This window comes from Podarcis vaucheri, assembly GCF_965113315.1.
Source record: "Podarcis vaucheri genome assembly, chromosome: Z".
Lineage (NCBI taxonomy): Eukaryota > Metazoa > Chordata > Lepidosauria > Squamata > Lacertidae > Podarcis > Podarcis vaucheri.
In genome coordinates this window covers 35,637,280-35,661,097 of record NC_138758.1, presented here as the reverse complement: position 1 = coordinate 35,661,097, position 23,818 = coordinate 35,637,280, and the positions used below count along the sequence as shown (strand labels likewise).

The following is a 23,818-nucleotide window of genomic DNA, read 5'->3' as shown; positions in this document are numbered from 1 at the left end:
GGTGAAGCTGCCCACAAGTATTCCAATTCTGGATGATGGCTTGCCAAGAAATGACCAAAATACTCAAACATCCCATTCCAACTTCACCACAGCTTTGTTAACTAAATCTATGGGTTGATAAACTGAAAGGTTTCAACTCTCAGGAATTCTTGACATGGAAACTGGCAGCTGCTGGAAGCTCAATGGTCCCCATATGGAAAAACCTTGCAGAACTTGAGACTTTCAGTTTGTAATTAAAAAAAAAAAAAGCAGAGTTTAATACTTGCATAAAGGCTTGGAGAATCCTGAAAAAAATCCTATGCTGTTTGATGGGATTATATATTATAAACAAGAAATGAGGATGCCCAGGATTCCATCTCTCCAGTACAATGTGAAAATTGGCTTTCCTGATGGTCTTAAGTACTTTACCAACTTAATGTTTTGTCGCTCCCAAATATAGTGCACTGCTTTTTTGCACTTCTGTTTGTTTTTATTGTATTGATTCATGTGATTTACATCAATAATATATTTCTTTTTAAAAAAAGGGCAGGAATCAGGCAGGGAGTCACACCCCTGCTTTAGCCAGGGTGGGGAGAGTAACAGGAAGGCAGGAAACTAAGGCAAGGGTTAGTCAGGAGGAGACTGCATAGTTATTTCAGTTAGACTGATTTTGGCTGAGTTGCAATAATGTGAAGGGGGAGCAGTGATTACAGGCCGAAGAATGAGGTTACATCCCCAAGCAATATTGCACCACTCCCAGACTGCAGCCATTTTCATTTGGATGGGCTAAAGGGAGTTGCGTGGAGTCTCCGGTGTTTGGGTGTGGGTGTGATCACCATGCAATTACAGGAGACCGAGATCATTAACTTGAGCCTCGGGGCCGTAATGGATTTTGCAAGAACCCAACATAATCAAATTGAGGAGCACCAGAGCAGAGAGAACAGGCAAATTCATGCCTGATTGTCCGAGAGTACAAATTTCAGGAGGTTCTGGCTGCGGCAAAAGAACATTTATTGATTTTTTGTGGAAGCAAAACTCTTCAGATGAGCAAAAAGGATGTAGGGGACCCCAAACTTGCCTTCTCTGTCACAGGATGACCAGGAAAAGGCCACCCACATTTGGAGAGTCTGCCACTCCCCACTGTGCCTGACTTCTGGCCATTTTGGCTAGGGCCTGCTGGAGAGTTAGAGGCTACCAACAATAGCTTTGCCTCATTTGTTTTATGGACAGGAGTAGTGGCAGTCCGAAGACTTAGTATGGCTTGTTTAGCCAGCCGTTTTTTCACAGCAACCGCCAACCTCCACACGCAAGTCCTCTGCACACCCCTGAAGATACAATGGCGGTGAGGCTTGACAGGAGACTCACCAACCCTCATCTTCTCCAAAAAGCTATGTACTACATCCACAAAACTCACCATAAGGGGAATTAGGGCCAAAGTCATTGGCTGCCTCAATCATATACTGAGCCAGGAGCTCCCCGTTGGTGACCCGAGAGGGCACCTTTCGGTCCAACTTCTCATAAAGGAACTCTTCAACTCTGGCACCTGGTGGGTGGGAAAAAAGAGATTTTGTTAGGTCCTGAAATAATTTTGGGAAAATATCTTGTATCTCTGGGGAGAGTCAAGCCTGCAGAGCCAGTGACGCAGGCACTTCAGCAGGGATGGCCAATGTTTTTAGATTAATTCTTTAATTGTACAGTGGTAGCTCGTGTTATGAACCGGGATCTGTTCCGAAGGCCCGTCTGTAACGTGAAATGCCCGCAACACGAAGCGCCGCGTCTGCGCAGGCGTGCGGCACGATTTGGTGCTTCTGCGCAGGTGTGAAGCGTGATTTAGTGCTTCTGCGAATGTGCAAGTGGCGAAACACGGAGGTAACCCATTCCAGTATTTCCAGGTTGCTGTGGGACGTAACGCGAAAAGACACAACATAAAGCGGACGCAACATGAGGTATGACTGTACAATGAAAAGTGCCTCTATGACAGTGTCCGACTTTGGAATGCCCCCCACCTCTGAAAGGCTGGTTTGTAGACTTTACAAGCTTTTTGGAAGTGGGTTGGAGACCCACTTATTTGTTTAGCCAATTTGGATGATTTCTTGCTGCTTTTACTTTACGAAACAGAAAACAAAACCACAATGCAGTATTTAAGCTTTTCATGTTTTTAAATCTTGGGCTTGTGGTCGTCCATTATGGTTCTGTGTCACTTGAAATGGCTTTTACATGCTGCACGGATTCATTTTTGTGTGTGTGCGTGCGCTTTTGCCTGCTGCCTTGCAATCTCTTTAATGAGGTGTGGTTAAGAAATGCTTTAAGCAAAACAAAACAACATTTGGGGCTAGCGGCAAATATGAAAGGAGCTCTGCATAGGTTGGTGGAGAGAGGTGGCGGATCTGCTTCCTCCTCTTTGACGACAAGGACTGCAAGGAGAGGACCTCCTCTCTCCATCCCTAGATGCCAGCCTTCCAGGCCCCACATCATGTGCTCCTTCTTCCTCCTTACATCTGGGGCTACCAAACCATGCCAGATTCTGACAGAGCCAAGGGGGCCCCCACCCATGACACCCAATGGATCAATTTCTCCAAAATCTAAAGAGGTGCTTACTAGGGTTTGGCTGCAAGAGGACTTCGGTTTGACGTAAGATTTTCTCCGTCCAGTTTTTGGTGCAGTCTGCTCGGGCCAGGAGGTTTTCAAAGTGGGCATCCAACTCTGTCTTCTCGGCCTGGCCAAACTTCTCCTCTGTGAACTGCAGTGGGGGGTGAGGGAGACAAAAACTGAAAGATTTTAATTTGCCCAAAATGGTATTGGGGGTGGGACGGGACTAATGTATCAGAGCTAGTATGGTGTAGGGCATGGGTAGGCAAACTAAGGCCCGGGGGCCGGATCCAGTCCAATTGCCTTCTAAATCCAGCGCACGGACGGTCTGGGAAACAGCGTGTTTTTACATGAGTAGAATGTGTGCTTTTATTTAAAATGCATCTCTGGGTTATTTGTGGGGTATAGGAATTTGTTCATTCCCCTCCCCCCAAAAAATATAGTCTGGCTCCCACACAAGGTCTGAGAGACAGTGGACCGGCCCCCTGCTGACCCCTGGTGTAGGGGTTAGCGTGCCTTTAAGAGCATTGAACATCGTGCGTCACAGAATGCTGCTTCTTTTCCTTTAAAAAAAAGCCTGGATAGCTCAGTTGGTTAGTGTGGTGCTGAAAACACCATCCCCGTATGGGACAGCTGCATATTCCTTCATTGCAGGGGGTTGGACTAGATGACCCCCCAAGGTCTGTTCCAAATCTTTGATTCTATGATTCTAAAGTCCACCCTTCCAGGAAGTGGTGCAGCCTAGAACCACAACTCATAATTCTGCATGATGGGTGCAACAGAAATTCTAGGCTGCAACCTACGTGCCAAATATTTGCACAAGAATAATACAGCCTGCTAGTTGCTTTGCTGAGAGGATGGAGAGGCAAAAATATTGTAGGGCACATTGCCAGTTCTTTCTTGAGAGCTCCAGCAGAGCTCATCGCTCAGCTTCATGATGCCTCGTTAGAATGGAACTACAGAAGGCTTTTGAAAAGCCACAGATAGTAAATGGTGGGAGGTCTCAGGGTATTACTTAGATAGCAGCAACTGTTCCTACCTTGCCTTCCATATTTCAGGAACACAGGAAGCTGCCTTATATCAAACCAGACTACTGGTCCTTCTATTTCAGTATTGCCTACATTGACCAGCAGCCGTGCTTCAGGTTTTTAATTGTCAGCCCTACCTGGAGATGAACCTGGGACCTTCTGCATGCAAAACATGTGCTCTGCCACTGAGCTGTAGCCCTTAAAAAGTTAAGTAAGATTCCAGTCCTCAATGTTCTGAAGAAATGACTGATTTTAAATAAGAGCATAAGAAGCTGCCTTATCTAGAGTCAGACCATTGGTCCATCTAGCTCAGTACTGTCTACACTGGCTGGCAGCAGCTCTCTAGGGTTTCAGGCAGGGGATCTGTCTTCCCAGTCCCACCTGGAGATGCTGCTGGGTATTGAACTTGGGACCTTCTGCATGCAAAGCAGGTGCTCTGTCACTGAACTATGGGTCTTCCCAGTTTTATTTTAAAACTCTGGCAACATACAGACTTTACCAGTATATTTTTGTGTGTGTGGCTCTTGCTGCAAAACTGGCCACGTTTCCAGCAATTGTACAAATCCTAGCAGAAGCAGGTCTGACTCAAATTATGACTCAGCCACAGTCTTCAGGCTACATATGCTAATTGTATGTAGCCTGATAGATTTGGGTAGCAAAGCAATATGTTCCTTTTTATAGGAATAATGGGAAATATGGTAAATGCAGACAGGGACAATGGAGGCTGCCTTCCACTGAATTGGAACACTTATCCATTTAGCTCAATATTGTCCACAATGATTGGCAGCTGTTCTTCAGGGTTTCAGGCAATGGGTCTTTCCCTAAACCTATCATGAGATTCTAGCAACATCTGTGGGGCACCAGGTTCCCCATGCATGCTTTTCAGAATGACATATCGATGCCCAAACCGTTTTTTAAAATAGTAAATGGGTACACAATGGCTCAGCACATTTCGGGCTAGGATTTGCTGTTTGCAGCAGCAACAACAACTCAAGCATTGCATTGAAAAAGTTGATGGGGGGGGGGAGAGCAAACAATGCAGGAAAAGCCTCCCAAACAAAAGTGGGTATTTTTTTCTTGGGGGGTGCTGGGGGGGGGGAGAGAGAAAGTATGTTTCAGCACTTTCAGCTCAAAATCAGGGAAGTGTAATAAGCAAAATTGAACCAAAACACCCCAAGGCAGACCCACTGAAATTGAAGGGCATGACTCACTTGGATCCATGAATTTCAATGGGTTTTCTCTGAGTAGAACTGAGTTAGCTGCAATACACCGACTGTATAGCATCCGGGGGTGGGGGCAGCAATGGGTGGTTTACAGAAGATTTTGAACTGGAAAATTTCCCACTCCATATCATGAGTAAAGGTAAAGGAAAAGGGACCCCTGACCATTAGGTCTAGTTGTGACCGACTCTGGGGTTGTGGCGCTCATCGCACTTTATTGACCGAGAGAGCCGGCGTACAGCTTCCAGGTCATGTGGCCAGCATGACTAAACCGCTTCTGGCGAACCAGAGAAGTGCACGGAAACGCTGTTTATCTTCCCACTGGAGTGGTAGCTATTTATCTTCTTGCAATGTGTGCTTTTGAACTGCTTGGTTGGAAGGAGCAGGGACCGAACAATGGGAGCTCACCCCATTGCAGGGATTCGAACCGCCGACCTTCTGATCGGCAAATCCTAGGCTCTGTGGTTTAGACCACAGCACCACCCGCATCCCTATATCATGAGTAGGCAGGGGCTTCTGAATGAAAAACAGCAAAAAATGCTAATGCCATTCTCTGCATATTCAATAGATGTTTGGTGTCCAGATCAAGGGAAGCTATTATTTCCTTTTCTTCCTTGGTCAGACCATGCCTGGATAATTTTGTCCAGTTGTGGTGACCTCAGTTTGAGGATATTGACAAGCTGGAATGTGTGTAGAGGAGGGCGACCAATATGATCAAGGGTCTGGAAACCAAACCTTATGAGGAATGGTTGAAGGAGCTGGGTCTGTTTAGCCTGGAAAAGAGGAGACTTAAGAGGAGATATGATAGCCATCTTAAAATATCTCAAGGGCTGTTACATGGAAGAGGGAACAAGTTTGTTTTCTCCTGCTCTGGAGGGCAGGACTCAAAGCAAGGGATTCAAGTTACAAGAAAGGAGATTCTGACTAAAGATCAGGAAGAACTTTCTGACAGTAGGAGCTGTTCAACAGTGGAATGGTCTCCCTTAGGAGGCGGTGGACTCTCCTTCCTTGGAGGATTTTAAGGGGTGGCCATCTGGGATTTTTTAGCTGTGAGTTCTACATTGCAGGAAGTTGTACTAAACGACCTTTTGGGTCCCTTCCAATCTTATGATTCTATGACCTTAATTTCCTGCCCTAAGACACACATTCCTTCTTGGGATCCAACACACAGGAGTAAGTGCAAAGTTGGCAGCAACTAAGCCTCCCCCCCCATCTTCCTCTTTCAGTCTTTGGGCCAAGAGGAGTAAAAGTAACTGGCCTTGTTTTCAGTCCCAGGAAGGCAGGGTCGCATTTATGCCGGCAATGAATAATGTAGGCTGGCGTTTTTGCAGGGAGCCTCTTGCCCACATTGGCGAGGGGAGGCAAGCTGCAGCCCAGGAAAATCAATATTTCATGTTGGAGTAGAGTTTCCTCAGCCTGGAGGTGGGGAGGAGAATCTGCTGCTCAACACGAAATGCGTGCATTGTTTCACTCCCTGGCTAACTGGCACAGAAGGGGAGCAACAATGGAGAGTGGTCCATCGCCTCTGGCACAAAGACTTACTGTTAACCTCAAAGTTAAACCCCCTTTTTTGCAGACTGGGGGTTCCCTCCAGCAACCTATTTATTCAACATGCATCCTGATTTGTCTGCAGAAAGCTTGATTGAAATTTAGATTATATGTCTGGTTTTGAATCCATTCCAGTTTGTCTCCAGGGTGGTGATATGACTATTGTTATTACATCCCACCTTTCCCTGCCGGAAAGGTACTCAAGGCAGCTTACAGATAAAATAGGAAAAGCTAAAACATAGGAAACAATCATTAAAAAGCAATTAAACACTAATTAGAATAAAATATCTGTCAGGGCTGCCTCAGGTCTCAGCTCACAAAAGACCAACACCAGACTCTTCTTATATACAAGGATGTTTATTGCAGTTCATTATTGGTTCCACAACCGAGGCGCGCAGCCCCGCGTCTCTTAGCCTAGACGTTTGAAGTCCCCTCTGAATCGGTCCCGCCCCTACACCAGCTTAAGAGGCTTGTGCTAGTCCACCTCTTCCTGTCTTTCCTTTTCCGCAGGGTCTTTCTGCCCCCCTGGGTTCCTTCCCTCCTTCTCTCTCCTGAAGCGGATTCCTCAGATGCCTGCTCCCCCCTCCTTCGTGCTTTGGGGCCAGGCTCCTCCTCCGGGCTCTCTCCATTTCCGCGCGCCTCCACATTTGAACTTGGCGCGCGTTCGCTACCCCTGACCTTCCTTTTGACACTTACACTACTCCCTGTACTACTCTCCGCCCCTTCCGGCAGGACGTCCTGCCCCGAACTCCTTCCCCTGTCTCCTTCCTGCTCTGCTCCGTGTGTCACACTGGGAACTCCACTCTCTTCACTCCGTTCCTGCTGGGAGGCCGGCCCCGATCTCCCACTCCCACTCCGGGTTTCCCTGCTGCTTCCCTGCTCCTGGCAGGTCCCCCCTGTGACCCCCCTTGGCCTGACTAGGGGCGCCCCCTTCTGGGAATCCTCCGATTCACTTGAGAGACTCATGGAAGACCTCAAGTCATTGTCATCCTCTTCCTCACTGTCCTGGGATTCTTCCCCATCGCTCTCCGTCTCCCCCCTCACCTGTGCCTCTGTCCCTGAACCCCTGACAATCTCTCTCTCTCTCTCTCTCTCTCTCTCTCTCTCTCTCTCTCAGCTCTATTAAAGTATACAGATAATTACAATAAATACATAACAGAACTGGCCCTTTCCAAAAAGCCAGTTAATTCCCAAAAGCCTGTTGGAACAAAAAGGTCTTCACCTGCTAGCAGAAGGAAGGAGCCTGTTTAGGTTCTCTAGGGAAGGAGCCTTCTCCTATGTGCCCACCATGTGTGCCTTTGAGGGTACTGGGTCCAAGAGCAGGGCCTCCCTTGAAGATCTCAGAACCCAGGCAGGTTTGTATGCTGGACTACGGTCTTTCCAAATGTGGTCTAACCAAGGTGGAATAGAGCAGTACTATGACTTCCTTTGATTTGTTGATGCAGCCTAGAATGGCATTAGCTTTTTTTGCTAATACATCACGCTGTTGACTCATGTGAAGTTTGTGGTCTACTAAGACCCCATGATCTCTTTCACCTGTTCTACAGGCAATCCAGGCATCCTGCATCTTATACTGGTGCAGCTGGTCCCTATTGAAATTCATTTTGTTAGACTGGATCTAGACACATCAAAGAAACATTTCAGGTTTAAGCGGTGTAAATTTAAACAGGGAAAACAGATAGAGAAAAATGGGACTCCATGTCACCATCTGGTGGCACAATGTTATATTGCACATACAACACATATAAATCACTTTTTCTTTGCCAGCCTAGCTGAGTCCTCAGTTTGGTTCCAGTTTTCCAATCTGTTAAGGTCATCTTGAATCCTGATTCTGTGTTCTGTGACAATAACTACCCCTCCCAGTGTGGTGTCATCTGCAAATTTGATGAACATCCCCTCAATTTCATCCAAGTCATTTATAAAGACGTGGAACAACAACAACTCCCATCCATCTTTGATTCCCTTCTATTTGAATATTTCTGACCATGGGACTACACCCAGTAGTTCCTTAAGCTTCTGGAAATCAGCCCTCTTCAAGTCCAGAGTTCATGTCCGATTACACTCAGTTTTCCCTTGCCAGTGCATAATGAAAGACATGATCACTTCCTCCCAAGCTTCCTAGTACTTACACTTTGTTGATCAATTACTCTCTCTTGGTGAGGACCAGATCCAATACAGATGACCCCCCTTGTTGCTTCTTTGACCTTCCAGGAAATGAAAGTGTCAGCGGGGCAATGAGGAAATTGGTTGGTCCTTACATTCTTGGCAGTTTGAGTCCCAGCTGATATCAGGACAGTTGAAGTCTCCCATGACAACTATATTTCTCCTTTGTGAATGTTTGGTAATCTGCTCTAGAAAGCCATCATCTGCTGTTTCCCTCTCCTGCACCCACATTCAGTCTGCCTTCCATGCTCCAGGTCATGGATCTCTTCACAAGTGTACACATCCTTTACATAAAATGCTGCTGCTCCTCCCTTCCTGTTTGATCTATTTCTTTTGAGCAAGTTGTACCCCTCAGTTTCTACTTTCCAGTCATGAGTTTCATCCCGCCAGGTTTCAGTAATGCCCGCTGGGTCATATTTGACATCCTGTATTTGAGTTCAAGTTCTTCTTGCTTGCTTCCCATGCTCTGTGCATTTGTGTAGAGACAAGTGAAAGGATGAGTCATTCCTCCACACCCTGATGCCTCTGTCCCCCTCTGTAGGGAGTCACTTGCCACCACCAGACATCTCTTTCTTCTCTGGGGAATCATGTGAGGAATCATTATGCGCACTGTACCTTCCACTGCCACTTTGGTGTGGTCTGAGGTCTGCAGCCGCTGTTCTTGCTCCTCCGGCTGAGAATCCGTGTCCGAGGTGAGGGCATGGAATTGATTTTGCAGCTCCAGAGCCAAAGCATGGGTCCAGGCAGCCTTGCTTTTTTGTGTCACATTCCTCTGGGGGTTTGTCTCCTGCATTGTTTTTCCTCCTACCACTAGAAGGAGCTGCTCCTCTGTTCTCACTGTCTCTCTGTGTTTTCATTTTAAAAATTGCCTACCATTGGCAGCTCCCCCCCCCCCTTGCCAAATTTTCCTCTAGCACCATAAATTACTTAGGATTTGCTATTCAGGATTTCAAAGTAGAGTGGATGAATTAAACTCTTTGACAAAGCAATGCCCAGGAATGGAGGACTAACTTGGCTTTTTGACCTTAGTACCTTATTGACTGCAATGTCAGAAAAACTCACTCATTCTTTACGAGTTTCCAGAGGCAAAGGCAAAGCTATAGACTATGCAGCTAAATGGTGATAATTCATTCAAGTATGATTTTATCTGGATTCGATTCCTGCATTGCAGTGAGTTGGATGAGATGACCCTCAGGGTCCTTTCCAACTTTATTTTTCTGTAATTTTATGTTGTCCAGGACTTATCACTGACTGTTCTGCTGTGCTTCTGTGGGATCATTATCTTATTACTCATGACATTGTTTTTATCTCTCTGCAATAACCATTTCTCTGCATAATTTTCTTTCTTAAGTTGCAGGCCATATGATATCAAACCGGAAAGCCATTGTTCATTTCTGTATCTCTCACTCTTTGTATCGTTGTACATAACAAAATAATTCAAAATTATAGTAGTAATATACAGTATTATTAAAGTAGTAATATGCAGTATTATTATTATGAAAGCAGTATCCTACCAATAGCCTTGGCTTCCCCCAAAGCACCCTGCAAACCATAGCTGAAGGGGTGTGCTAAGTGTTTTTTGCAGATCCCTATATCCCTCACAAGGGACGCGGGTGGCGCTGTGGGTTAAACCAGAGCCTAGGACTTGCTGATCAGAAGGTCAGCGGTTCGAATCCCCGCAACAGGGTGAGCTCCCATTGTTCGGTCCCAGCTCCTGCCAACCTAGCAATTCAAAAGCACTTCAAAGTGCAAGTAGATAAATAGGTACCGCTCCAGTGGGAAGGTAAACGGCATTTCTGTGCGCTGCTCTGGTTCACCAGAAGCGGCTTAGTCATGCTGGCCACGTGAACCGGAAGCTGTACGCCAGCTCCCTTGGCCAATAAAGCGAGATGGACGCCGCAACCCCAGAGTCGGCCACGACTGGACCTAATGGTCAGGGGTCCCTTTACCTTTATATCCCTCACAGAGCTACAGTTCCCAGAGTTCCCCATGGAAGAGAGGCTGATTTTTAAACCCCATCTCCAAGTAGAAGGCCCATCAGAAACCTTGGAGAGCTACTGCCGGTCAGTGAAGACAATACTGAGTTCAATGGACCTTTGGTCTGGCTCTGTATAAGGCAGCTTCTGATGTTCTACCTCCACTTTCAGAGGCATTAAGCCTCTGAATACAAGTTTGCTGGGAATCATAAGTGAGAAGAGTGCTACTGCTGCCCTTAGTTTGTAGGCTTCTCATTGGGGCATCTGGTTGGCCACTGTGAGAACAATGTGCTGGAGAAGATGAGCCACTGCTCCGATTCATGTGGTCTTTTGTGGGAATATAACCTCCGTGCCCAGGGTCAGGCTACCTCTGAATACCAGAGAGTGGGAAAAACAACTGGATAGTAGTGTTAGGCTCAGGTCCTGCCCCATTTGGACAGGCATCTGCTTGGCCACTCTGAGAACAGGATGACCTCCGAAAAGCCCAGTTGTACGCAAGCCTGTTTCAGAACTTTTTGCTGCATCACGACCAAGACATGGACTCACTCCTATGAGCACAGCCTGACTTCTTGGCTCCCCAGACAGATGCAATACGGCCAACTCTTTTGAGCTACAGCAAAGGTCTCCCACTAGTTGATTCCATCTGGCCAATGCAATTACAGTGAGAACATTAATTTTGTTAAGATCGATCGGTGCTGGAAGAGGGATTCTCTGGTGCCACATAAAACTGGTGTTCTGGAGTGGACCATTTGATTGCAATGTAATGGGGTTGAGTAAAAGTGCACGCAAAAACTAGCTTCTAACCAGCACCCCCTTAACCACAATGGGAAGACACCTTTACGCTGCTGTTTGGGAGTGAAAACTACTTTGAGGAAAAGGAGAGGAAGTTCCGTAACAGGTGGAGGAGGGAGACTTCTCTTTCTTTTTAAAAGAAATCATAGTGAATCATAGAATCACGAGAGTTGGAAGGGACCCTAAGAACCATCTCCACTCCAATGCCCTGCAATGCAGGAAAATGCAGCTGTCCCGTGCGGGGATCAAACCTGCAACCCTGGCATTATCAGCATCACACTCTAACCAATACTGCCCTCCCCACTTTACGCGATTTCACATATACGCAGAAACATAACCCCCGGCATAAGTGGTGGGATCACTGTATTGTTGCAGTGTTTGCATTTCTTTTTCCTTTTGGTAGCAGAGAGATTATACAAGTGATTCTGAAATTGCCTGGTACATTTCAAGGGGTCTTAAATCTTACTGTCAGCTGCCTCCGCTCTCACAAAAACCTTAAGGACAAGGTTCCACAATGCCCCTATGATATTTGTGATTCCCCCTTTTATATATATATAAAAAAAGCCTCCCAGTTAGCAGCATGGAACGTTTCATCTGCAAAACAATATGAAGAGGGTGCAATGATATGAATTGCTATTTATAAACACGCCTCTCTCCCTTCTGATATCTGGTGCTGACTCCAACCTACGCCTTATTTTATTTGTTTTAAAGTCTTCAGAAACCCTTACAGATCCGAAACAGGGTATCCTCCCCCGCCCCCCCCCCCCGCCGCCGCCCAGAAGACTCTTCTTTCCTTTTCTTTTCTGAAGTCATTTGTATGAGAATTGAGAAACTGATTCAGGTAGAATAAGGAGGAATACTTAGGGAGCTTTAAAGACCTCATTCTCATTTCCATTACAATAGCAAATAATCAGAGCAGCTGACCTAGGTAGCAATGGTACAGGAGTGTAGAATGCTTTCATTTAAAAAATAAAAATAAAGTTTCTAGTCTTGATGTGGGCGGGAAATGACTGCTGGAATTTGGGAAGCCAGAAACGCGCCTTAAACATGTCTCAGCCCTCTAGTGACCCTGCCCTTCTCCCACAGCCGAGAAAACTAGAATTAGGCAAAAACGATTGGAGGAATTATGCACATTTACTGGGAACATGTTGCTGTTCTATGTCTAATTAAATAACCATGATAATGCCAGGTATTTATATCACATCTTCAAGGTAAAACTCCTTTGGCAAAGCAGCTAACAAAACCCACCAAAAATGAACAATCGGAAGCAATTGTAAGTCAATTCAAACACGAAAACCATAGAAACACAGAAAAATGTATAAAGAACATAAAAATATGAAGCTAGTGTCAAATGCCTTCCAAGCCCATTCAAAACCAGAAGGAGAGGTAGCTGGGCCATTCTCCCGGAGGGTGTGAGTTTGACCGCCACAGGGCTCCCACTGAAAAGACTAAGTGCCATTGACAAAATGGGAATTCAGATCAGCCTGCACTTTAGCCTTCATAGGAAGCTGGCCTTGTCAATATGCAGGGCCAACCAAGTTGAGTCTCACCCTGAACTTGCTTTGGAGGAGGCAGAGTGGGCAAGGGCCATGCAGCTCAGCAAAGCATCTACACATTGAAGATCCCAGGTTCAATCCCTGAGGGCAGCTCCAAATAGGGCTGGGAACACCCCCTGCCTGAAACCTTTGCCCATTGGTCTTCAATTGGTAGGTTTGGACCCACTGAGTTGTGGCCTGATCCATGTCACAACAGGAGCACCACCACCATGCAAATATATAGGAAAAGACTAACAAATGCATGTTTTGGATTAAAAGGATTAAAAGTGGGACCTGGGTCTGAGAATATAAGAACATAAGAAGAGTCCTGCTGGATCAGACCAATGGTCCATCTACTCCAGCATCCTGTTCTCGCAGTGGCCACCCAGATGCCCATGATGGGAAGCAGGACCCAGGCACAAGAGCCATCTTCCCTCCTGGGGCTTCTGGCAATTGGTATTCAGAAACATTTACTGCCTCCAACCATGGAAGCAGAGCAAGGCCGTCATGACTCGCAGCCGTTGATAGTCCTTTCCTCCATGAATTTGTCTAATCCTCTTTCAAACTTGAAGATATATGGTGCAGTCAATACTGACCTAGATGGAACATTGTTCTCTGGAGAGACACAGTCAGCCTGTGTGTCATACAGTGTATGCTAGATGGACCAATGTTCTGTCTAAACAGACTGAGAGGGTTTCAGGAGGAGGAGCCTTTGTTAAAATACTAGTCCTCATTATTCTGAATAAAGGGCTAGATTAAACAGGAAGCTGCATTATTCAGAGACAGAACATCAATCCATCCAGTTCAGCACTGAACCAGTAGAAGGCAGCATCCTATGTTCTTATAAAGGTAAAGGTAAAGGGACCCCTGACCATTAGGTCCAGTCGTGGCTGACTCTGGGGTTGCGGCGCTCATCTCGCTTTACTGGCCGAGGGAGCCATGTGGTCAGCATGACTAAGCCGCTTCTGGTGAACCAGAGCAGCGCACAGAAACGCCATTTACCTTCCCGCCAGAGCAGTACCTATTTATCTACTTGAACTTTGACATGCTTTCGAACTGCTAGGTTGGCAGAGCAGGGACCGAGCAACGGGAGATCACCCCGTCACGGGGACTCGAACCGCCGACCTTCTGATTGGCAAGTCCTAGGCTCTGTGGTTTAACCCACAGCGCTACCCGCGTCCCTCTTATACCACTGTATAAAACTGGAAACTGTGATGCTTGGTATCTGCTCCATTTTTTTGCGGGGGGGGGGGGACTTTTGTAAGACTTCTTCCATTCCCCCTTCTGTCCGTGAGTCTACCTTCTCATAGCAGCAGGCCGTGATGTTGGATGGGAAATATTTCAGCACCTTCATTTTTCTGTGGAAATCCTCCAAGTTCATCAGCAACAATGAATGAATGCTGATCGCTAATGGCCACATTCAGGCAAGCTTGGCAGTGTCAAAGGCTTTCGCTTTGTTTACTAAACGCAAGTAAAACAACATAGTAAATCAAATTATTCTCGGGGGGGGGGGGAGCAGCGGAGACGGGAACACACAGGGAAACATCCAATATAATCTAAAATATTCCTGATGATAATTACCTGAAATTGCCTAGGAAGATTTCCCAGTGACACGTTTTTAAAGCTCCTTTGTGTGCAAAGACTCCCTGCAAGGAGAAAGCTATTTCAGCCTCCTCCCTGCTGTGTTCAGGCCTCCATCACTGATATATCTGTATCATCTTGCAAGGAGTCCCACCACCACCACCTCAATACTGGGGCATATTCAACAGTGGTGACTGGGAGTGGCCGCCGAGACCATATAACACCGGTCCTGAGAGATCTGTATTGGCTCCCAGTACGTTTCCGAGCACAATTCAAAGTGTTGGTGCTGACCTTTAATGCCCTAAATGGCATCAGCCCAGTATATGTGAAGGAGCGTCTCCACCCCCATCGTTCAGCCCGAACACTGAGGTCCAGCACCGAGGGTCTTCTGGCGGTTCCCTCACTGAGAGAAGTGAGATTACAGAGAACCAAACCAGGCAGAGGGCCTTCTCGGTAGTGGTGCCCACCCTGTGTAATGCCCTCCCAGCAGATGTCAAGGAAATAAGCAACTATCTTACTTTTAAAAGACATCTGAAGGCAGCCCTGTTTAGGGAAGTTTTTAATGTTTAATGATGTATTGTGTTTTTAATATTTGGTTGGAAGCCGCCCAGAGTGGCTTGGGAGGCCCAGCCAGATGGGCGGGGTATAAATAAATAAATAAATAAATAAATAAATAGATAGATAGATAATTTCCCTCACTTGCGATCTACCACTTCAGGACTCCACCACCTCATTCCAGTTCATAGGCAGGCCAAGCCTGAGGTTTATTGCATCAAGCAGATGCTCCACCTATGAGTGCAATGTAAATTCCAAGTACCATGACCACCATGGTCAAATCTACACCATGCCTTCAAAGTATATGGCTTTCCCCCAGAGAATCCTGGGAACTGTACTCCACAAAGCACTACAATTCCAGCACCTTTAACAAATTACAGTCTCTAGGATTATTTGAGGTGTGCTTTAAATATATGGGTGTGGACATGGCAGATAATTCCAAGGGTTGTATCCAAGTAAGAGCAGACTCACAGGAATGGAGCCAAGTTCTCCATGCCCATTATTTTAAATAAGAGAGGGTTGTAACTTAGTGGTAGAGCACCTGCTTGGCATGCAGAAGGTCCCAGGTTCAATCCCAGATGGGATCTTCAGGGAGGGGCTGGGATTGTCTCCTGCCTGAAACCCTGGAGAGCCCCTGCCTGTCAGGGTAGGGGCTCAGCTAGACTGGTAAAGAAAAAGCTATTTATGGTACAGTACACAGTATATGGGGATGCGGGTGGTGCTGTGGGTTAAACCACAGAGCCTTGGACTTGCCGATCAGAAGGTCGGCGGTTCGAATCCCCGCGACGGGGTGAGCTCCCATTGCTTGGTCCCTGCTCCTGCCAACCTAGCAGTTCAAAAGCACGTCAAAGTGCAAGTAGATAAATAGGTACCGCTCCGCCGGGAAGGTAAATGGCGTTTCCGTGCACTGCTCTGGTTCGCCAGAAGCAGCTTAGTCATGTTGGCCACATGACCCGGAAGCTGTACGCCGGCTCCCTCGGTCAATAAAGCGAGATGAGCGTCGCAACCCCAGAGTCGGTCACGACTGGACCTAATGGTCAGGGGTCCCCTTTACCCTTTATATGCGTTGTACATGCGATATAACATTGTGCCACCAGGTGGCGATGTGGAGTCCCATTTTTCTCTACCTGTTTTCCCTGTTTATATTTACAACACTTTAAAGTGAAACACTTCTCTGATGTGTCTAGATCCAGCCTAGATGATACTGAGCTAGATTCCTGTTTTCAATTAATTCTTTATTCAAAACTATGAGAACTAGCATCTTGCTTTTCAGGGAAATGGCTGTAGCTCAGTGACAAAGCATCTGCTTTGGATGCAGGAGGTTCCAGGTTGAAAAGCAGGGTGGAGAAGGTCTGTTGCCAGTCAGTTTAGACGAAACAGTACAGGGTGGACGCAACGCACTAATGTTCCTAAAGACAAGATGTTGCTAGCCCTCCTAAATAGCACATTTTCCACCAGGGACAAAACACTGAGCTTTTTAAGTGCCCAGAAATAAAACATCACCACAAAAGTCCAGCCTCGAAGGACGGCAGAGGTTTTGTGTAGGCCAAATGAAAATGTATCAGCAGAAGAACTTTCCGCATCCCTGAGATGGAAGGTTTAAAACACAATTTCTTGCACACCAGGAGTTCCACTCTCCTCCCTCCTTTTACACTGCTGGAAAGTCAGACTCCATCTGCTCCTTTTCATAACTATGAGACAAACCATCATCTGCACAGACTCTGAAGCAAGAGACGGTGCTTGTCCTTTCGATTAAAAAAACAACAGCAATAACAACTTGCTCAAAAGCTAGTCATCCCACAAACAAACAGCTCAGACTGGTGCGCTACACAACACTTGTTTATTTTAAACAGGACTTGATCACTCTCTCCTGCCCACCTAGCAGTTCGAAAGCACGTCAAAATGCAAGTAGATAAATAGGTCTACTGGCGGGAAGGTAAGCAGCATTTCCATGCACTGCTCTGGTTCACCAGAAGCGGCTTAGTCATGCTGGCCACATGACCCGGAAGCTGTACGCCGGCTCCCTCGGCCAGTAAAGCGAGATGAGTGCCGCAACCCCACAGTCGGTCACGACTGGACCTAATGGTCAGGGGTCCCTTTACCTTTACCTTTTTAGATCACTCTCAGGGACATGGGTGGCTCTGTGGTCTAAACCACAGAGCCTAGGGCTTGCCAATCAAAAGGTCAGCAGTTCGAATCTCGGCAATGGGGTGAGCTCCCGTTGCTCGGTCCCAGCTCCTGCCAACCTACCAGTTCAAAAGCACGTCAAGTGCAAATAGATAAATAGGTACCACTCCGGCGGGAAGGTAAACGGCGTTTCCGTGTGCTGCTCTGGTTCGTAAGAAGCGGCTTAGTCATGCTGGCCACATGACCCGGAGGCTGTCTGTGGACAAACGCTGGCTCCCCTGGCCTATAAAGCGAGATGAGCGCGCAACCCCAGAGTCATCCGCTACTGGACCTAGCGGTCAGGGGTACCTTTACCTTTAGATCACTCTCGGAGGCCCTTCCAGTTCTACAATTCTGTGGTTCTACTATTCTATGGTCTGCATATGTCAGAGACTACTGAAGTGGGGGTGCAACCAATGTAGAAGTTCAGACCTTTGGCCCTCCAGTTGTTGCTCACCTCCCTCATCCCCCAACTGCTGGCCATGCTATCTGGGGCTAGTGAAAAAGGTTAGGTGTGAGGCAGTGACTAGCTCAGGTCCAGTCAGTGAGCTTCATGGCCGAGTGGGGGATTTGAACCTGAGTCTCCCAGGTTTTACTCTGACCCTCTAACCACTGCACCACACTGGCATGTTGGGAAGCTTGGAAGCTTCACAAAAGGAAAGTTTGGTTTTGCTGCTGCTGTTCTTTGAGGGGCAAAAATGACCAATACAGGAGACCCATGAACAGATTTGCAAAGCTGTTTTAAATTTCCTGATAACACTGCCAAGTTCAATAGGTGACATTGAAATGGTGCTGGGGTGTGCATGTGTGTGCTGAATCATATACAATTTAGATGTTTAAACTTAAAACACTTAAAATGTATTTATACCAGCCTCTTCTTCTCTTTATATGAACTGCTCCAAAGGCAGACCATCACCCATGAGACCTGTTCAGAGAAACCTTAAGCGACAGGCAGCCATGTATTACCGTATTGGCCCGAATATAAGCCGCACCCAAATATAAGCCACACCTTTAAAATTGGAGGGGGGGAATAAATAAATATCCGAATATAAGCTGCTCCATTCCTTGCTGTTCCTGGCTGCATACTGGGGGTGGGGGGTGGATTGGAGCCGTACTGCGTTGCCAGTGGCCTTTCCCCTTCCTCACTCTCTCCCTTCCCGGACTTGTGAGAGAGGACAGGGGACTACACATGGGGCAGACACTGCTTTGCCTGCTCCTGGTGCTGTTTGCCCCCGTGCTCCTGGCTTCATACTGTAAGGTCGTGAATATAAGCTGCACTTTCCATGGTCGGAATTTAGGGGGGAAGTGGGGCTTATATGCAGGCCAATACAGTATGTTTTTATTCCATCCTTTCTGCAAAGAGCTCATGGTGGAGTACATAGCCCCCAACCCCCTTATCCTCATGACAATTCTGCAGGGGTAGGCTAAGCAGAGACAAAACAAGCCCTACTGCCCCCTCCTCTCCTTCCTGGGGTGAGTCAGACCATTGGTCCATCTAGCTCAACATTGTCCACACTGACCAGCAACAGCTATCCAAGGAACATTCCCGACCCTATCTGGAGACGTCAGGGATTGAACCTGGGACCAGCTGTGTGCAAGGCAAAGGCTCTGCTGCTGAGCTACAACCTTTGCCTTAAAAATAACATAAGATTCTAGTCTTCATGGTTACAAACAGAAGGGCTGAATTGGATGCTGTCTTTTACCAAATCAGACAACTGGTCCATCCAGCTAAGTAATGCCTACATTGACTGGCAGTAGCTCTCCAGGGTTTTTTGCACAAGGGATGTTCCCAACCCTAAAGGTAAAGCTAAAGGTACCCCCTGACCGTTAGGTCCAGTTGCGGATAACTCTGGGGTTGCGCACTCATCTCGCTCTATAGGCTGAGGAGCTGGCGTTTGTCCACAGACAGCTTCTGGGTCATGTGGTCAGCATGACTAAGCCACTTCTGGCAAACCAGAGCAGCGCACGGAAATGCCGTCTACCTTCCTGCTGCAGCAGTACCTATTTATCTACTTGTACTTGACATGCTTTTGAACTGCTAGGTTGGCAGGAGCAGGGACCGAACAACGGGAGCTCACCCCGTTGCGGGGATTCAAACCTCCGACCTTCCGATCAGCAAGCTCTAGGCTCTGTGGTTTAGACCACAGCGCCACCCATGTTCCCAACCCTACCTGGTGATAAAAACAGAGGTAAAACTCAGGACCTCCTGCATGCAAAGCTCCACCATTGAGCTTGACCATTTCTGTACATGGTCAAGGATCAGGAACAATGTTAGGGAGCTGGCAACATCTGGGAGGCCAGAGGTTCCCCATTCTTGCACAAGACACCTGATGCACCTACCACACCCAACCTGGACTTCATTTTTATGGGTTTGGGACAACAACTCTACCTGCTCAGACTAACAAGAGGGTTCATTTGGCATCTCCAAAACCCACAAAATATAGACAATGATTTACTGAAGAAGGGAACCAAAAAACATCCAGGTGAATAAATCCAGCTGACAAATGTGCCAAGTCTCAGAAGCTTTTTCATCTCTAGTACACAACAGAAGCAAACGTGGCAAGATTAGATTAGATCACAGTACAGCTCCAGCCTGCACTTTAAAAACAAAATGAAACAGGACATTCTTTCAACCTTGACACTACTGACTTGCCAACTCAAACAGAGCCTGTCAACCAGCTAACCTTCTAATCACATATGTGCCATTATCCAAGATGGCCCAACACCATGAACTCAGTACCTTGTCCGGAAAAGCCTCCCTCCTGAGAAGAGATTGATTTAGAAGGCAGCTGCAAGGCTTCAGAACTGGGGCTCATTGTGAGACACTGCATTTCCTCGTTATTTAAATGAGAATTGAAGGTACTGTAGATCTGTGGTGGTTCAGCAGTAGAGCATCTGCTTTGCATGCAGAACGTCCCAGGTTCAATCCCCAATGGCATGTCCAGATGGGGCTGCCTAAAACCCTGAAGAACTGCTGCCCATCAGTGTAGACCTGGGGTCAGCAAACTTTTTCAGCAGGGGGCCGATCCACTGTCCTTAGGATCTTGTGGGGGCCAAACTATATTTTTTAATGGGGGGGGGGAATGAATGAATTCCTATGCCCCACAAATAACCCACAGAGGCATTTTAAATAAAAGGACACATTCTACTCATGTAAAAACATGCTGGTTCCTGGACTGTCCGCAGGCCAGATTTAGAAGGCAATTGGGCCGGCTCTGGCTCTCGAACCTTAGTTTGCCTACCCATGGCGTAGACAATGCAGAGCTGGATGGGATCAGTGGCTTGACTCTTTGTAAGGCAAGCTTCTTACGTGCTTTTCAACCCAGTTGGAGGTTCTTCCACTAGTTTCCATACTTCAAGGCATCAAATTTATCTGCTCACATGATTTTACGGGCCAAAGGATTCAGCAATAGGCTCTGTAGGACCCAAACCTAAATCCCTGGAAGACCATAAGGCAGGACCCAGGGTGTGGTGCTGACTAGCAGCTACTGTTCAATATCAGTATCAGTGGTATCCAACAGGATTCCATGAACATAGAAAGAGCCCAACTGCTGGGGGCAACTAGATGTCCCAATAGGAAGCCACCAAGCAGCAACCAAGTACAACAGCAACTCTCCCCTCTGCAGGGATTTCAAATAGTCCCTACAGAGAGGTCTCAGCCAAGAAAGTGAAATAAGGGGCGCAAACCCTGCAGCAATCTATTTATGACTGCATACATACCACACATTTAAAGCACGTTTCCTCCCCCCCAAGAATCCTGGGGATTGTAGTTTGCTAGGGGTGCTGCTCTGTGGGGGGTAAACTACAGCTCCTTGGACAACTGGGTGGGGGAGTAATCATTGCTTAAAGTGGTATGGTCCTGCTGCAAATTACAAGTGCAGACGAGGCCTCGCGCTGCATACACCCCATACATTTAAAGCACATGGCTTTCCCATGATAGTTTGCCCCCCCCCCCGCCCACAAAGAGCTACAATCTCCAGCACCTTTAGTGAACTACAACTTGCAGGAGTGTTTGGGGGAAGTCCTGCAGTTTAAACGTATGGTGTGCACATAGTCCATGTAGCTCCATGTGCATACTGAACTATAAGACCAGACCAGCAGCTGCCTTATGGAGGTTACACATCTACATTTCAGAGGCGAGGAAGAGGAGGGACCTCTCAAGAAATGGAGACGGGCAAGTAGAGTTACAACAGTTTGGTTTCATCACATTACATGTTTAGGACATGCAAATTAAGTGCGTATCTTCAAAGGGTTCCAGCCAAAGAGGCCATGAAGTACGCATCACGCTTTTTGATAGAACAGCAGCAGACACACCTGTCATTTGCACCTGAATAAAGCACAAATTACAGGCCTCCCTGATCCTGGGCCAGTTTATTTAGACAAAGCAAATGTCAAGTTCGATGGGGCTTACACTCAAGCAAGGCTGCAATCCCAGAAGCAAAGGCTCAGGCCCTGTCCTTAGCAGGTTTGTGCTTTACTCCTGAGTAAGAAGGCAACCCTAGATACATGCTAGAGGGCCCGTGTTTACATAGGAAGCTGCCTGATACAGAGCCAGAACATTGGTCCATCCAGTTCAGTGCTGTCCAGTCTTCCAACCCTGGCTAGAGATGCTGCTGAGAATTGAATCTGGGACCTTCTACACACAAAGCAGTTGCTCTGTCACTGAGTTATCGCCCTTCTTAGGAAGACAGTCAAACCCTTGGCCTACCTAGCTCAGTATCGTCTGACTTGCAGCAGTTTTCCTGGGTTTCAGACAGTGAGTTTATTTCCCAGCGCTGCCTAGAGATGCCTTTGGGGATTGAACCTGGGGCCTTCTGCATACCAAGCAGCTGCTCTACCACCGATCTATTGTAGAGTTGATTTACCCTCAAAGCTGCAATAGAGTCTGCTGCATGGTAGGTTCCCTTACTGAAAAACCTTTTCACATTTATACCGCAAAGATAGTGGGTCAACTATGGAGATGAGAAGCCCATTCAGGAGGTTTCTAGCCAGCTTTAAAATCGAGCCCTCTCCACTGCTGCATAAGTCATCGGATGGGCCAACCTCACTTCTAACCATCTGTCTTTTTGCAGGAACAGCGTACAATCCAGGCACTGTATAAAATGTCACACTTGCTATTATCAGGGGACTGCAGCTAAACAAATCAAGGTGTGGGGTTTTTTTTGTGGAGGGGAGAATACTGCCAGACTCAACCCTCTACCAGGGAACTTTACACTCCCCTACCCACAAAACACTCAGCCATTAGTTAAATAAGCCCCCAGTACCAGAGATTCTAGGAGACAGAGGTAAAAAATTGTTTGCAGAGATTATGGATCAAAGCCCACCCACAAAGGCAGGAACCAGGCTGCAAAACCAATTTACTTATAGAAGAAAAACTACAAAAATTATATTAAAAGGAAGCCGATCTGATCCATCTGCAGGAAACCGTTGCTGGATATATAGCTACGATTTTTCAAATGACAGTTTTTAAGTGCCTTGGCCAATGCAGTTCTATGTAGGAGACAGGCTGGGAAAATCTGCTCATTAAAAACAGCAGCTGGGAATATCTATATCTGTATCTATATGGGGTGGTGTATTTTATATGCAAACACAGTTTTAAGCGCAAGGTCAGAAACTGAAGTAGCATCTGTTCTATTAAACCCCTTAACGCTGGAAGCGGAGTGGGGGGAGACATAAGCAAGTAAACATCTTTTCCTCAGTGCAACAGACGGAGGGAACCCCACCCCCCGCGCGCAATTAAGTTCCTGGTAACAATGCCCTGGGACTGCTTTTTATTTATCTTACCTGAACAGCCCTGGTGAAGAAAACGCCCGCGTCGGAGGCTAGCTTCTTCATGTTGAAATCCATGCCCAAGCACCCACAAAAAAATGGGACCGCGGAGAGAGGAGGCCGTGCTAGCGAGGCTGCCGGGGCATCCGTCTCAGCCGCTCCCTGCTTGGATGCTCAGCTCCTGCGCCCTCCTTTCCGCCCACCTGCCCAGCTCTAGGGAGGATGGAAATAAATAAATATCAAGCGGACGAGGCAGATCCTCGAGTGCACACAACGCCTTTTCTCCTCCTCCTCCCACCCCCCAGGAGGACCCATCAGCGCCCTCTGGCATCCTTTGGGCGGCCTCTTAAAGCGCAGGGCGCACGGCGGCCCGGCCAGGAATTTCCATACGGACAGCCTGGCTACTGGATCAGGCCAAAAGGGGCCCAGCATTCTGTTCCCACGATGGCCAACCGGATTCCCCCAAGGGAAAACCCCCGAAGCAGGAAATCAGTGCAGTGGCTGTTCCCCCCCACAGAGTATGAGATAGACTTGCATTTGAGAATTTAACTCCTACTCTTATCTGCCATGGAGAAGAAGCGTGCTGTGAAATAAGGCCAGTGGCCCAAATTCTCTGGCATCCTATTCTCACAGTGGCACAACCAGTAAGCGCACAAAGGGGACCTGAGCACAAGAGCCCCTTTCCTCTCTTGTGGTTTCCAGCAAGCATTCAGAAGCATTACTGCCTCCAACCCAGTAGGCAGAGTATGGCCACTGCCAATAGCATTATTCTCCTCCATTAATTTGTCTGATCCTCTTTTGAAGTTAACCTGGAACCACTGCTGTCTTCTGCAGGAGCAAGTTCCATAGTTTAACTATGTGCTGCTTGAAGGACTTTCTTCCATGAGCACTTGTCTCCTCCATAGGGGTGATTGGTT

At 47.2% G+C, this 23,818-nt stretch overlaps 1 protein-coding gene across 4 annotated transcripts in view; it reads right to left on the bottom strand.

Moving 5' to 3' along the window:
- The window catches only part of SH3GLB2 (SH3 domain containing GRB2 like, endophilin B2), a 50,545-nt gene extending 27,331 nt beyond the window's left edge, over positions 1–23,214 (bottom strand). For 2 of the 4 annotated variants that reach the window (XM_082207946.1, XM_082207947.1), the window contains exons 1-3: positions 22,917–23,214; positions 2,578–2,719; positions 1,394–1,522 (exon numbers count right to left, since the gene is read on the bottom strand). In XM_082207946.1, coding sequence (XP_082064072.1) covers positions 1,394–1,522; positions 2,578–2,719; positions 22,917–22,979 — 334 coding nt within the window. In that variant the 5' untranslated portion in view covers positions 22,980–23,214. The remainder of the gene's footprint in view (positions 1–1,393; positions 1,523–2,577; positions 2,720–22,916) is intronic. The other 2 variants (XM_082207944.1, XM_082207945.1) reach the window with 2 other exon arrangements.
- Positions 23,215–23,818: the final 604 nt, after the last annotated feature.